This window comes from Sinohyriopsis cumingii, chromosome 17, assembly GCF_028554795.1.
Source record: "Sinohyriopsis cumingii isolate HCF-2022 chromosome 17, ASM2855479v2, whole genome shotgun sequence".
NCBI classification, from domain to species: domain Eukaryota; kingdom Metazoa; phylum Mollusca; class Bivalvia; order Unionida; family Unionidae; genus Sinohyriopsis; species Sinohyriopsis cumingii.
The window spans coordinates 36,832,460-36,848,641 of NC_142977.1; the positions used below are offsets into that span (position 1 = coordinate 36,832,460).

Sequence of the window (16,182 nt, forward strand, 5' to 3'; positions counted from 1 at the left end):
ATAATAGGATTTAGGAAAATGGGTAGTCTAAGAATAGGAATGTCCAAGGTATCGATGATAGTTTTCATTTTTCTTGGCAAAATGAGCTAAAATGTACTGTAATTTTATGCCGATAAACCTTGCTGGCAAAGATTTAAAGGCTCTTGATGTATTACTAAGAAATATTAATCCTTACATTTCAGATTGAAAAGCCATTGTAAATCATTTGATACATATGTTGTGTCCATAATACAGCATAACTCATCAATGTCAAAAAGTTTGAGGCACTGCACTAAAAAATTCTAGATATATGTTGGAAATAATAAATGTGCCAGTAAGTTTATGGTACATTAGGTCCTTATACATCATTTTAATAGGTATGTGTGGGTTTTAAAATATTGCTTTAAAGAATATCCTTTCACAAAAATTACATTAATGTTTGCTTGTGTTCAGCAATATTAAGGTTTAAATTGCTGGGCAACAAATATAAAAAAATATGTTGCAAATGTAGTTTTTTAACACTTGTGCATCACAAAAGTTTTGTATTTATATTTATATTAAGGGTTGTTAGTAAAAATGTGTTTGGGTAGAAAAGAATGTTACAGATTAATGAAACACGAGAATTGCAAAAAATGACTAAATATAGGGCATGGTGTACAAAGTTCCTGATGATGCAAACAGCAGAATATTGCATAAAGGAAACCTTGTTAAAAAAGTCAAAATGATTATATTTGTTTACCCAACATTACCATATATTTTCATTTCATTGATTTTGTTGACGATGATTTGTATATACAATCCATGTGAATCAAGATATCTTGCTGATGATAGAGAACGTAGAGAGTAAGGGATGCAAGTTACACTTGAGAAAATGGATTCTCAACGATACTTAACACAGCTAAAATTCACAAGAATAATACTTTTTACATCTTTCTCATGACACACACATTGGAAATGAATATGGCTATCGTCGATGAAGTGTCTGCTTTTTTGTGTATGGATATTTTCCATTGTACATCACAGAGTAGTTACAAAAAAGATTCAAGATGACAATATATGGATCAAAAATCTGCGTGATAAGTTCTCTTAAAGAGAAAATCTGCAGTTAAATACCCTGTCACCTTGTATATATCCCATGGTGTTAAATCGATAAAAAAATGGCAGTTTTCCAGCCTTTTCCAAAAACGAAAATTCCAAGGCATTATGATTGCTTCCAGTAGCCAAGCTAGACGTATAGATAGATAAGTAGACAAATGTATCATATTCAAATGTTTATTCATGATCAAATTCAATTAATGATCAAACTCAATGACAATATTAATTATTCGATAATTCTAAAATAACAATAATTCCATTGTCTCTTGTACTGAAACTTGTCACCAGGCAATTGCACTACAGGTACACCTTGTAGCCTAAATCTTAGACCAAGAACTCACTGTTAAATCATGCCTGAAGCTCATTTGGTGTGATACCAACCATGTATATGGTAAGTGTGCAGAACCATGTTTGATTACAAAAAGTCTATGAATAATATTTACAAATTCTTCTTGCAACAAGGATACGATTTCCTACATTGTCACCAATTACAAGTCATTCAGTCAGTTGTCTTATTACGTACACAATATTTAGACAATAAGTCAGACATAACTCAACAAAAATTTGCATTCCTGATTCAATTTCTCAATGGTTAAAGGTGTTCACTCAAATTTATTGTACATGTACGTGCTGCGTACAAATGGCTGATACAAGTAATACTACAGTTCATATCCTACGTGCTGACTGAGCCAGTGATGTTTCTGAATGCTTCCGTATGAATGTTATGATTGACAATCTCCCATCGGCCTATCCAGGGACCCGTTATTGTGGTATCAAAGGGATCCTCCACTTGAACCTATGAGTAAAGAAAAATGTGCATGTGTGTTACCTATTAATATTTTATTTTACTGCGGCAAAACTTATAAGCTTTTTCAAAAATATGGAGTCTTCCATTGCTGAGATTAGTATTTATAGCTGGATAGTTTGATAATATTTTCAGAGGTAAATATATGTATACATCTGTCATAGTATCGATATAAAAGGAAAGGTTCCAACTCAGATTATTTGAATAACCTTAAACATGTAAACCAAGTCATTAAAATGAAACAAAGGTATGCATGCTCCTTTCCAAATATCCTCAAAGTTTCTTGTGCAAGAAGAATAGAAGATTTTGCTTCACAATGTATACATTATTTTCAGAGTAAATAATTATAATGGAATATGCAATGTGTTTTCCATAAACTCTCTTCTATACTTAAGTTTCTGCAAGCAAAAACATCTTGCAATGTGACTCGTCTCAACATGGTTCTAAAATATCTTTTCAGACACAAGCTCATTGTATGTGGCTGTACAAATGCCCTGTCACAATTTAAATCTGCCCCAAAGAACCTTCACTTTATGTGTTAGACACTTTATAATCAATTACTGATATTTAAAAAATATAAAAAAATGCTTGTTCTGACTCACATTTTCTAGACTTGTCTCTAAATTTAATTTATACAAATCATACACCGATGGACCCCATGCAGGTGTCTAAGCATTAGTGAGTGAGTGAGTGTGTGTGTGTGTGTGTGTGTAATTTGGATTTTTAACATAGCTTTAACAATTTTTCAGTCATATCGCTATGATACCTGCAGTGTGGCAGTTTATGGTGATGTCTTGCAGTGAGGTATCGTGCTGAATACATGCAGCATCATGTCCCACCCAGTCACAATATCCTGACACTAGGCTGACCAGTCCTAACACTAACCAATGGTGAGCGCTGAGTGAGGCAACTGCAAGTACCATTTTATAAGTCTTGGGTAAGACTTGGCCAGGGTTCGAACTCGCAACCTCCCACATTTGAGGCCAGTCTAACCACTTTGGCCACTGTAGCAGTTTCTGAGCATTAATCACTGACCAGTGTCTCTGAAGAATTTCACACTAAACATGTCCTACTTTTGTCGCTCAAGTTTTCACCTGGAAAATCAGATTAAATTTATTACATTTTTCCAAGCCCAACAGACAATCCAAATCAATAATTAGATGGGTATCTGGGCCTTGGGTTATCTGAATTTTGGCATAATGTGTAATGATACTAAATATAAGTTACTAACAAAAGAATGGAAAATGAAAGGCTAGAAATTAGTTTCATGGTTTGCCTGTTTGTAGTATCTCTTCTGCCAAATTTCTTTCCTATCAACAGAGAGAAACTTGTTCCAGTCTGGTTTGATATTTGGATCCGTGGATGATCTGAAAATGATCCCCTCTGCAATGTCATAGAAACCCCAATTGTCATGTGGAGATTGCCACCTTAGGTCTATGCTCCAACGAACGTCATCTGAATTATTCTGTAAACTGAAGGATAAATCAGAGGACGTAATTTCACATCAGGGTTATTAATTATTATGATGCTTGAACGTTAAAATCACATTAAATATAAAAATGCATATAATTTTTAAGGCAGCAAATAAAACTGCTTGAAATATGAAGAAAAAAAAACATTGCATATAGCTAGAGTAATGTACTAACTCAATCCACCTTTATTTCCACTTTTCGGAGATTAATAATGCAGAGAAATGGTATGTGAGAATAACAAGGGCAGTGCGTACGATTACAGATATAATTACAAACTTATGCATACATCGACAAGAATACCAATGTCACCCGATCAGGAATGGTTCCGGTCATTCAGCGACTGCTACAGCCTATCCATGAATGGAAAAATGCAATATCACCATCCCTACCGAAAAGGTGGTCTTACTGAGAACATATTGATGGATCAAATAATGCAATCAATTTAGAATGAATTAAGATCCAATTTTAAGGCCAAAATTGTCCATTCTATGTGCAAAATACATGTTTTATAGCTTCCTAATCTTGATATTCCGATAAATCATGCATTTTTTCTCTAACTCAACATACATATGAGGTATACATACAATTTTCAAGGTTGAGAACTAGGATAAATATTACATAAAAAGTTTGAAGTTTAATATCAACATAATCGATTCTGTGAAGTCAAGGTTTCTGTGAGATAACACAGCAGGTTAATCTGAAGTTAATTCATATATCATTTCTTTAGTTAGCCTTTCCTAAAATTTACAACCACAAAAAATCAATTATAAAATGGATCTATTAAAAACAAAACAAAACAAAAAGCAAACAACATTAAATTTAGTAGCATAATTCAAAGAAGCTTACTGCAGAAAAAATCGCATCTGACATAATATTTCCGTAGACTTCGGGGCTATTCTGTATACATGTGTGTGTGAACTCCTTACCCAGACTTCGGGGCTATTCTGTATAAATGTGTGGGCAAACTCCCTACCCAGTATGTGCTGAACAAATTCTTCATCAGATACATTATAAAGATATACACCATGCAGAATATCAAAATTATTGATAAATATGCAACTCAGATCCTGCGTTTTGTTTTTGAATGTGTATGAAGTATTGACAATTATGAAATGCCAAACTGTACTGAGTGACTGGAAACTTGGCTAACATTTTTACCCGTTTACACTCATTAGTTGACATTGGTATTTGCAATAAAATGGCAGCTTTAACACAGTAAGGCATATTTTTAAATCTTTGAAAGAATGAATCATTAAAACAGAAGTACTTGAAGCATACATGTCAACCACACCAGCCCCACCCACCAAGAGTCATATTATATATGGCAAAAAAGCATAATTTGGGAGTAAAAAGTGCAATCTGCAAAGGAAAGATACAACCTTGTTTAGAATATTCTTATAAACAATGTATTCTCAGGCATATGCCATAAATTGTATAGGAAATCAAGATTTCTTTCATTGATTTCAGTGACAATTCTGTTCCGTCTAAGCATGCTATTGCTCACAATAGATCAGGTGTTACATGTAAATTCTTAACTGAACTTCAAACAGTGATGCTGAAATAGGTATAACTTTTAATGTCTTCCAATCCAATCTTTGACCACAACCATGAAGAACTAATGGAACAGCTATCCTTTTATACAGAACTGTGTTGATTAAGTGGTTTAATTTACATTCCGTCTTCCTATTCCCCGATAAGGAAATATAATGATTTTCTTTCTTCTAATGTCTTTTCTACTTTTGCTATGCACCTCACGTTGACTGGGATACCAATGTGTTTCATAATTCGGGATATTGGAATGTCTTTTTCTGATTTTCCACTTGAAATTGCAGTCTTTCGTCTGTTCTGTTTGAAAACAATGATGCAACTCTTACTCCTACTGATTTTGAAAGACAGTCCAGATTACAGAATACAAGTGTGTGATGACAACCACTGATTGTAAATGAGCAGGTTGTCAATATAAAAGAGATATCATCAATAACACAAGGTTTCCACAATCTGATTGATCCCAGTTATTCCTGATTTGGAATCTTCTAAAGAGTTTAACATATCATTGATATACTTACCAGGTAAAGAATCATTACCTTTTGTGTGGAGTCAAATTGTTAAAGAGTAAAAATCCCCCATACTTGATTGGCACTGTTAGAATATCTTTCTTGGGGTCAACACCTGTTAGATAATAACAATAATAATAATAACAATGATGATGATGATAACACAAGTCAGTGTCCCCAAACCTTTTTGCCAACCTTTCATTTCATTTGATACAACTGAGTCGTAATGTAACCACTAAAAAACCCCAGAGGGCATTTATTAGATTTTTGTTCTATTAATTCCAAAATCAGGTTTCTTAAGTGATGTTTAAAAAGACAATTAAAAACAGCATAGTATAAAATAAGTCAAACATTTTGGAGAGTAGAAAAGAATCAAAGGGAAAGTCCATGATTATTTTGTAAACGTTGATTCTTAAATCTATATAGCAAATATAATCATGCATTTGTATAATAATTATACACAGAGAAACCACTCCTTTACTCAAAGACAGCATTTTTAGAGACAGGCTACAGGCTGGTGACTTAAACAAACTCACACAATGTTGCAATAGGTACAATTCGAAATTAAATTCATTAGGATTTGAAGGTAATTCAAGTGTCAGTGTTCACAAAGTAAAACTGTCAACCAAGAGTTCTGAAATTTATTTTTGTTGGGTTTTGCTGATAGCTAATTGCTTTCTAAATCTGCTTCGAAAATGAATTACACTTGAGCACCATTCCGAAACCTTAAATGGGCATGCTTTGCATTCTATATATGCAGTAAAATCTTACTTCATATAAACATTGCAGCTATTCACAAACTTGTCAAAAATATAATACATACAGCTTAAAGATTCTCAATCAAGGTAATGTTATGTAATAACTATTGTTCTTGTACATGCATCAAGCATCTCATTCATTTACCTATAATGGGTTGTTTCACTTCCTGATCCTACCTATGCAAGTTAGCAAAATGGGCCTACCCGCTACAGCCTTCAAACACATCTCACTAGCTATTGTCAGCCAATTAAGTAATATGTGAAATGGTGGTTTACACGACCTCTTTGTCTTTAAGTGCTGCTATTTAAATTGCCCAAGGCTCCAATCATGACTGTTTAACGTTTATACATGCTACATATCATGGGTATACACTGAAAATGGTGTGGGTTGTTTTGGGTTTTTATATATTTGTTTTTAAAGATTACTGAAAATTGTGTTTTCTCAAAACATGACCGTGTCAAGGGCTTTGGAATTACAAAATCATATTTTTTGCATGACAGACTTCAATCTGATTAAAATCAGATATCAATTTCATGTAGGACAGTGGTGATCTGATTCAGAATGCACCATGTTATAACAGGTATGTCAACATCTTGAAAATACATTTACACATTTCATAAGTGCGATCCAAGTTTTCTCAGGCAAATTAAAAAATATTTTGACAAGCCTGATGGATTTCTCACTTAGAATACAGGACAGGTCCCATCTAAAATAAGAGGGGCCCTGGGCGTCGGGCTATCAGAATTTTTTAGCACAGTTTTAATACATATAATCAAATAATTGTAATCTTCACAAGTACAAGAAAATCAGTAAAAAAAATAAGCTTTGCCTCTATTCATCAATTGCCTTATTCATGCCACAATAATTGCACTGAATGAACTGCATTTCATATTTAACTGATTTAGTTGTATTTCATGCTGATAATTACACTGGGGAAAAAAATGTATCAACACAGGAATTACCACTATAGGCAGCATAAAACTCCTCAATCTCTATATTGTAGAAAATCCAAATAAACTTTAAATAAATTTATTTATTTAACACATTTTTTTATAGCAATTTACAAATAAATTCATGGATTTATCAATTTATTCATCAAATTCAGCAATATCTATTCTATATAGTACTTCTGAGTGTCAAAAATTTACCTAATGTTTTCTGCATCTCTTCTTCCTCCAACATAACGTACCACGTGGGTCCTTTGCAGCATGTATGCACTGCGACCTTGCCACTCTTGTGTCCATTTTTTGCAACCTAAATTGGTACCCAGGTAATGATCATCATGGAAGAAATAAAAGAAAACAAGCAGGCATTTTAGAACTTTTCTTTTGCTATCAGTTTTTGTGATTCTGATACAGTATAACCTGTTTTTGTGACTGCTCCTTCTGCCAACAAAAAAAAAAAAAAACAGTCTCTCAAGACAGGTGGTCTCTCATAACAAGTATGTATTAAAAGACCAATTTCCAAGGTCCAGTTTCAGAACAATTTAAAGAAAAGTAACCACAATCACTGCACATATATTCTATCCTTTATTAAGAGTTCTTGCTAAAAATATCCTATGTATTCATCTGAAAACCAAATTTTATAGCAACAAAGATAAACTTATATTTGAAAATCACATGTACATGTATTAAGGTATGACATCGTTTCTGATTTACTACTTTTCCCTTAAATGACCCTAAATTTGTTTTACCGACGTTTAAACCACTGTTTTGCGAGTGGTCTGCTCTTTTTCACTTCTTTCAATTACAATAATTATTTTCTCCAGCGTTAAAATTTGTCTCTTTTTAGTTGGAGGTACTTCCATTGTTATTAAAATACTAGGCGTTAATATTAATTGTGCTCAGCTTTAATAATGGCTGCAAGGACACTTTTGACTAGGATTTGGGGGAAATATGGAAAATCTAAACATGTACATTGCACATCTAACAATTAATGAAATAAAAAGAAACAGCTATCTCATCCAGAAACAGAATCATTTACTCAGAGACAAACATCAATGGCTTAATTCAAAGAAGACATACAGGAATTAATTCTTTAAGCAAAGTGTGTAACCCGGTTGCACCAACTTGAATAGGCAACAGCTTGGTGATTGGGATTGTAATCACTAAGTTAACATTGGGGAAAAAAATGAACAAATATCACAAGCCTTTAAAACTATCAATCAAATCCTGCAAACGATTCTCACTTGCTGGTTTAACAGACAAAGACCTTATTTATCCCCAGGCAATACGGATTAACTCTAAAGACAAAATAATATATGCAACCACTACCTGAACTTCGGCACTAAAATGGCAATTCTCAACATGTACACTAGCCTGGTTTACAGACTGTACTATCTGTCACTATATACAAATTGGTTTTTTGTGTGTGTTTTTGGGGGGAGGGTTTGCTCTTTTTATGTTTGTTTTTATCAGAACAATCTTAACTATTCAAGCAGTCATTGTTACAAATGATTACATAAAGATCAGTGGTGTCTATCTCTGTCTTACATGTACATATGGTATACATCAGTCTGATTTACAACAGAAGCATACCTAAACTATTTTAAATATAGGCAGAGTCTATTTTTTGGTTTGTTTTTTGGGAAGGGGGTAGAACGGTGTAATCGGTCATTGTTACAGGAATTAAATAAAGTTTAATATCGTTTTTTCAATGCAGTCATTCATAGCAGTAGGAAAATGCGTTTTTTGCTAAGACATTGTGGTTGCATTCAGCAGGTGGTTGCTCATGACACAGCGTTTATATAATTAAGTGGGTCCATGCATTACGACTATAGTTGTAAATGACAGGTGGTCCCTCATAGCACACATCACTCATAGCAGGTTTTACTGTGTTGTAGCACGTACTGCTCAGGAGAGCACCAAGAAACCCTCAGTTGTGAAAGTAATAGCTCGTCTAAATCAAAAGTGTGCCAAGACTGAAGACAGATGCTTGCTACAGTGCCCAAAATGATTAATGGATGCAAAGAAGTCAGACCAACATAATTATAATCTGGGTAGTCTTTCATTGTTTTCGACTGAGAAAATGGCAAGATGTAACCCCCCATCCAGAGGTCCTGGCAACCTTGATTCCGATTAATTCTGAACATGAATCCATGTCTCTTCATCATAATTAAGTTCATCAAACACACCTCATAAAAACAATGTTCTGGTCACAGCATATCATTCCAGACTGTTATAAGGAACATTCTGCCCTTCTGGCAACAGTCAAATTGCTTGCCTCAAGTTGAATGGTGGTTAAATGTATGCCAAAGAATGAAAACAATGCCATGAACATCGACATCAAAGGTTACAATACCAGCAGTGTAACGATACCAGTACGCATTAAGAGCCAGTTTCACCATAATGCATGAAAAACCATCACAGTATTAACATTTTCTATTGGCTAAATTTTGGTTGGATCAGGCCTACAGCAAGTGTGTAAATCATCATTGCAAAGCCTAGTTGAAGTGGGAAGCTTTTTAGCTGCTGAAATTTAACTTGCATCTTAGTGTGATGGGGAAAACTGTTCACAAAACAATATTTATAACGTTTGGGTATAACTGACATAACAAAGTTTCTCTATAACAAAGTATGTGCACCACTAAAGAACATTTGCCCTTGGCGCTTTTAACCCTCGCATCGCTAATGCATGGGAGTTAACCCGCTACTCTCCTCTCTCACCCACTGAAGCCTGTGCACAGTTCTCCCATCTCTCATGAATATGCATAAACATGCTTAACCAATCATTGTGTGCGGAAATCTCATTTCATATGAATATGTATAAATCTGCTTAATCAACCACTGCCAGTGCAAGTAATTTTTCTTGTGAAAGTGGTCTCTTCCAAGCTGTCATTTATCGATTGATTCATTAACGTTTAAGAGACTGTTACTGTGTTTTGCTGATGACATATCTTGTTCATGTGTCCTCATGATGGAGCAAATCTATGCACAGGTGGCCACAGATGAGATAGGAGTGTAGCAGATTATCGATGTGGCTTGCGATGATGGTGGGTGGATTTGCAAGACATTTTCTTTACGTGCCTGCATACAGCCATTTTCTGGAACAGCATCCAGGAAAGGTAGCCACATCGTGGGAATCAGATGATCATATGAATCTTCACTAAAATAGGCACTATCTACAAGAGGAGAGGTCATTAAAAACTCATTTCAATGAAATTTTTTGTTAGCTTTTAAATATTACACATATTTTTCGCTAGATATCCATCTCCAATACATGTGTACCAAAGTTTTCATCATACTGCATTGCTACATTAACAGATTAATTGAACAACATCAGTTTCCCAATGTGCCATACATTGGTCAACAGACTAAATTAAATGTCAAATTAACTACAAATACAGATAGAAAGAAAGTGTGCATTCAGCTCAATGTAGAGAAACATGAAAATATATTATCATGTCTGTACATCTCATGAGATTCTCCATAAAGTTTTCTTTTCGTATGTTTCGTTATCCTCTAATTTTTTTATAAAAAAAGACATTTTGACTGAAAGGTCATTACCCTGATGCCATGGAATATCTACGGCAGTGCTGCGAGGTGTCTTAGTACGCAAATTCCAAACAGGATGTCCGGCTATGTCTGGACCAATCAACTGCTCGATCATATTAAGCACTCGTTCATTGCACCAGATATCCTGAAATGCCTGGCAATCAAGGCAAGAGAGATTTATAGCAATGTGCTGGTTGCAGCTGCAAAGTGGTATACGTTGTTGTATGCTAAAGTCAGAACGGAGTTCGATATCATCTATCATCAGATTCTCAATAATGTATGAATAGTATAAATAAGCATTTCAATACACAAACCAACACTTGTAAAATGTGAGAACAAAGAAATGTCATACAAAATTACCAAAATATGAACATATGTAAGCTTTATGTGACCTCTGTAAACAGACACAGCACGCAATGCCCACCAAAATTCAACAATTCTCAGATACAAATTTAAGCTTATTTTTTTATTAGCATGCAAATGAAAGATCGAAACCTTTTTCACCATATGTTGCTGCAGTTTATTTGTTACTAATTGTAATGGCCAAAACAAGCTACTATTCAAAATTTGTCCCAGATCTGATTTGAGGTAAGTGATTGCTTAAGGTATTATTATTATCATTATTATTTAAAAAAACACCACGTCACAACTAAGTAGAAATAATAACTTCAGGCCTGGGATACCTAACAGAAATCATTTTTTTACAAAAAACATCTAGAAGAGATGAACATGTTCATGAAACATAAAAGAGCCTCAAATGCTTTGTTACAAATCCATTCAGTAATTAAACACAGTAATTGCATGCCTTTTTATAAATTAAGAATTGATAATCTCACAATTTTCAAAATCTTTTTTTTTATATTAAGGTCATTATAGTTTATACAATCTTGATTCTCAAGAAGAATCATATATTTAAATCTTTTCAGAGTGGTGACTAAAGACAAACTTTTGGAATTACAGAGGTTTTTTTATACTCAGTAACAACGATTTCTCTTTCCCCTTCATACCTTGGGCATTTTCTGACGTTTAAAAAGAATGATGTTGGCCCCTTGGAAATCCTCTTCAAGTTTGCTGAGTCGCTGAAATAGGCCATATTCTTCATACAAGCCTGGGCCCGAGGAAAAAAAAAGTCTACATCAATATATGGAGCGTTTTTAGTATTCACTGTATATCTATGACTAAAACTGAATGAATACATACTATATCAAACATGAATCCCAAATTAAAAGAAAATTCTTCCACGGTGACTGTCTTTTGTACGAAACACACACACATGGATACACACTTTCCAATTTCAGCAATGGATGAAATTATTTGAGCTGTAACTATGTCAGCATCAATTTTGCCATCATATTTCAATCCACAAAATAAAGACAATTCACTTCCTGATCAAAATACTCCATCTTTAGTTCAAAAGCAAAATTGAGGTCACAATATTTGATAGCACATTGACATTTGCTGCTGTTTTAAAACTAGACCGGCATAAATAAGGTGCAACACCATAACTGCCCTCTAGACCTTTTTAGACAGACTCTCCTCTAGTTTTTTCTTTCTCTCTCTCATTATATATATGTAAATATGTCTTCTTACATTTTATTTTTCCAGCATCATAGAGCTTTCGAGCCAGTGAATCCACCATTTCTGCGATAGCATCACGGCATTGCTGCAGTTCAGCTGTGGTGAAAAACTCTTCAACCACGGTGTATCCCTACTGACGAAAAACAATTGATATTGAATGTAAACCTTATTTATTAAAAAGGAAGTGTATGCTGAAGTTGAGATATGCACCCTGACTTATAGTAGAACAAAATATTTGAGACATAAAAAGCCTAGGATACAATAAAAACAATGAGTATTAACAGTGGTGGATCCAGTAACACTGCAACTTGGGGTGGGAGGGAGGACTCGGGTACACGTATGATAAGCTCAGCATCGGCTTACATTAAATGTATCGTACTGTCATCTTATATATGTGTGTGTGCCTTTGTGTGTGTACAGATGTATTTTTCATATTTTATTTAAAATGGATTTTAATTCTGGATCATTATATTTTAGCAACTGTTGATTTAGAGAGGATTTATCTCTTGTATCAAATCACTAAAATTGACATCCATTGCTAAAAACAAAACCATCTATTAGCTGGTACATACTGTTAGCATGTTTTAATAACCAAGGCAGAAACAGTCAAGAATTTACCATCTTAAGCTGTTGTTGAGACATCTGACATGTATGGTCAATGGAGGTAAGAGTAACTTGTTTAAAGTTCACCTTTTATTCAAACCTTTTTCTTACATGGAACAATACAGCCATTATTGTGCTGAAGTGCCATTAAACATCGTCACTGACACATCAATTTGTAGCAATATTTCACTCGTTATTTTCATATTAAACCTGGAACATTAGCAACCGGGGATGATGCTAGACGGTGCTAGCGATCAATATTTTTTCTTTTCTCAAACTGGCAACCTCATTACTTTTGGTACTTTCTCCGCTTTCATATATAAAAAGCCAACATTACATCCAAATGTATTCATTGTTTAATGGTCAACTGTCTATATTTAGCATATATGACATTGGGACTTTTGTAAAACATATTCGGCAGAAATAAACATCATTTTTCAAAATACAGTAAAACTAAATAAACAAATATATACACTTAGCTCCAGCTATTTTTTTTATTTTTAAAATACTCTGGAGATCATTTTACAAAATTAATGCAATGAAGTGTGAGCATATTTTGGGAAAAACCCTGAAATGCGTCTTTTAATAGGTCACCTCATATTATCAAGAATAGGAACTCTTCCCGTCACATGGGGTACATAAAAAATGTACACAATGTCAACAATACGACATAAATCGAGTTCAACACATTAAAACTTCATTTTATGACAAAGTGGACATTTATACCAAGGAATCAGATTATACAAACGTGTTTTCATTATACTAAATGTAAGGCAAAATGTTGGTACAAGTTTTTGGTGTGTAATGTACTTATGAAGTTAGACTTGGACTTTACAAGTTTCTTAAGATATCTAAAGGCATTGGTATTTAATTTAAAATTTTCATATATAGTTTAGGCAAAATGCAGGTAAAATTTAAATTATTTTAAAGAAGAATAGCCAGTTCGTGGTATTAACTGTTATTATCAATCTATTCTGAATACTGACATTACAAAGAACAAATAATTGATCTGTACCACATCACTTTATTTACAAAAATAAAAATAATCATAAATACATCTCAGTGCCAGTTCTTTCTAACTGATTTCACAATTAAAGATTGCTCAAAATTGGTCAAAATTATTAAAAACAAAAAGATTTTGACATCCAAAATTTAATTCTGCAAAACACAATTTACACCATCGAGCTGCAGATTTACTATAATAATAAATTAGTGGAAAACCTGCCCCTACCACTGATACATGCTTCTCGATTGCAGGCGATTTTCTGCCCATTTTATCTTGACGATGCCATGGCAACCTGGCTGATTTTCCTATATGCGACCACCGAAATTAGCCATTTTTAACATGGCACACGGAGGAAAAATCAACTTATAAATTACAAATACAGATACTAACATGACGCCTGATTTGCGTTCTATTTATGTGTGTTTTGTAACAGGTTCTAAAGACTGAAATAATTTATTTCAACTTCACAAACTGAAAATAAAATCAACAGTAAGTACCAGTACTTGCTGGTCATGACGTCATTCTGGAGCGCTCTATTGGTGGGCGGATTTTAAAAAGAGAATGCATAATGATCAAAAGGAGATACCTCCAACAACTAGACTACCTCATCAAAGAACTGTCTGATTTTGTCTGGAGGAAGCTGTCCCGGTTTTTTCTCTGTCGGTTGGGGAGGAATGGTAGTAAATGGATTTTTATGTGATAAAACCTCCTTTTTCGACTCAGCCTTCTCTTGTCGGAGTGACATCTTGTACCTATGAGTGGAAAGGATGTCGGTCAACTGCGTCTCTTGTACAAGCTTTACCCTTGACCTTTGACCAAACTATTGAGGGGGCTGAAGTGGGGAATGCGTTTATCCTGTCACGTTCACACGTTTACTAATATTACTTTTTATTATTAGTCGGGTTTAAGTGTACTTATAGGGATGGTATGTAGCAGGATTATGGATACATTAAAATTCTAGCTGTGACTCACCAATTATAATTTCTTATTTATTTACCGATATTTATTTGTAATATTATATTGCATTCGATAGGTAATGATATCTAACAGCAGGGTTGCTGAACAGACCAAATATTCGGTCAAAAAAAGGCTTACAAGAAAGTTGGTCATACATGGCCGGAGAGGGGGGGGATGGAGCTGAAGTGAGGGAGGCTGAACAGGCAAAACATTATTTCGTGAAAATAAGGCTTATAATAAATTGGGGAACGCAACCACGTCACTCTAATAACGCTTCTGGAAATTGTGATTTCATCAAAATCATTGATATATCGTGTTCTTGGATCGTGTAAATTTAGTGTAACAAATCCATATGGGATTTTCTGAACATTAGCAAAGAAGTTTTTAAACCTAATCATATCCATGTCACCGAACACCAAGTCTGATGAATATTTCGCAGCGCATGTGTATCAACGCCATCAGAGGTAAGCAGAAGGAGGGGGTCAACCGACCCAAAAAATGGCGTCGTCTTTTGGAGTCTCTCCTCCCCCCCCCCCCCCCCGCACCGTTTTCGTAATCTGAAATGAAACGAAAAATGCTATTTTCAGCTAAGCAACGTTGACTCATTAATTATCCTAAGGCCAATCCGAGGCTTGTAAGATTGTTGCTTTTACCTGTTGTAATACTGATATATTAATCTGAGGCATGTATAAAATAGCAAATAGGAAATGACTGGGCCCAGGTTGATAGATCTTGAATATCTGTTGAATGACTTTCTTGGGTAATTGTTGTAATTTTTGGTTGTTTTATTTTTTTTTTTTTTAAATTATGTGTGAACACACACACTGACGAATCGGTAAATGCGAAACAAAATGTTAGAACAAAATTTTAGAGATTCAGAGGTCTGTCCAGGCTGAATTTTAATTGTGCAATCAAGCACACACACCCCAAGCGAACCCCGGGTGCTACAAAATGAACACCTTATTTGGGTTCGGGAAGGGCCCAGGCAAGGTTAACTGGGAGCAGCAGGGAAGTTGTACAGACCCCCTGGCTCAGATAAATTTAACCCTCCCAAACAAACTTTTTCCGTAGAAGCCTCAGAAAGCAGAAATAACGCCTCCTGCGCAAATTAATCCGCAAAATTTCAACCCAAAGTGCATTTTCAGACATAAAAAAAAACAACAAAATTTAGGGGGGGGTCATCTTCTCCGTGACACAAAAATAATTCTCGACAAGGAAAGTTGTACAGACCCCCTGGCTCAGATAAATTTAAGCCTCCCACACAACATTTCTCCGTAGAAGCCTCAGATTTCAAAAATAACGCCTCCTACGCAAATTAATCCGCAAAATTTCAACCCAAAGTGCATTTTTAGGCATAAAAAAAAGCAGCATTTTTTGGGGG

At 34.5% G+C, this 16,182-nt stretch overlaps 1 protein-coding gene across 4 annotated transcripts; it reads right to left on the bottom strand.

Annotated features, from left to right (window-relative positions):
* Window positions 1-1,237: 1,237 nt before the first annotated feature.
* Window positions 1,238-14,642, bottom strand: LOC149778435 (uncharacterized). Of its 4 annotated transcripts, none has more exons than XM_089939259.1 (9): window positions 14,449-14,642; window positions 12,248-12,365; window positions 11,665-11,765; window positions 10,670-10,811; window positions 10,190-10,284; window positions 7,313-7,418; window positions 5,436-5,520; window positions 3,156-3,351; window positions 1,238-1,870 (listed from the first exon to the last, which is right to left on the bottom strand). In XM_089939259.1, exons 1-9 carry the CDS (start codon window positions 14,587-14,589, stop codon window positions 1,748-1,750), a joined length of 1,107 nt encoding a protein of 368 aa, XP_089795385.1. In that variant the 5' UTR covers window positions 14,590-14,642; the 3' UTR covers window positions 1,238-1,747. The 4 variants fall into 4 exon arrangements, with proteins under 4 accessions (XP_089795385.1, XP_089795388.1, XP_089795386.1 ...); XM_089939262.1 differs by having other exon boundaries at window positions 12,248-12,368; window positions 14,449-14,587; XM_089939260.1 differs by having other exon boundaries at window positions 14,431-14,572.
* Between the last annotated feature and the right edge of the window lie 1,540 nt (window positions 14,643-16,182).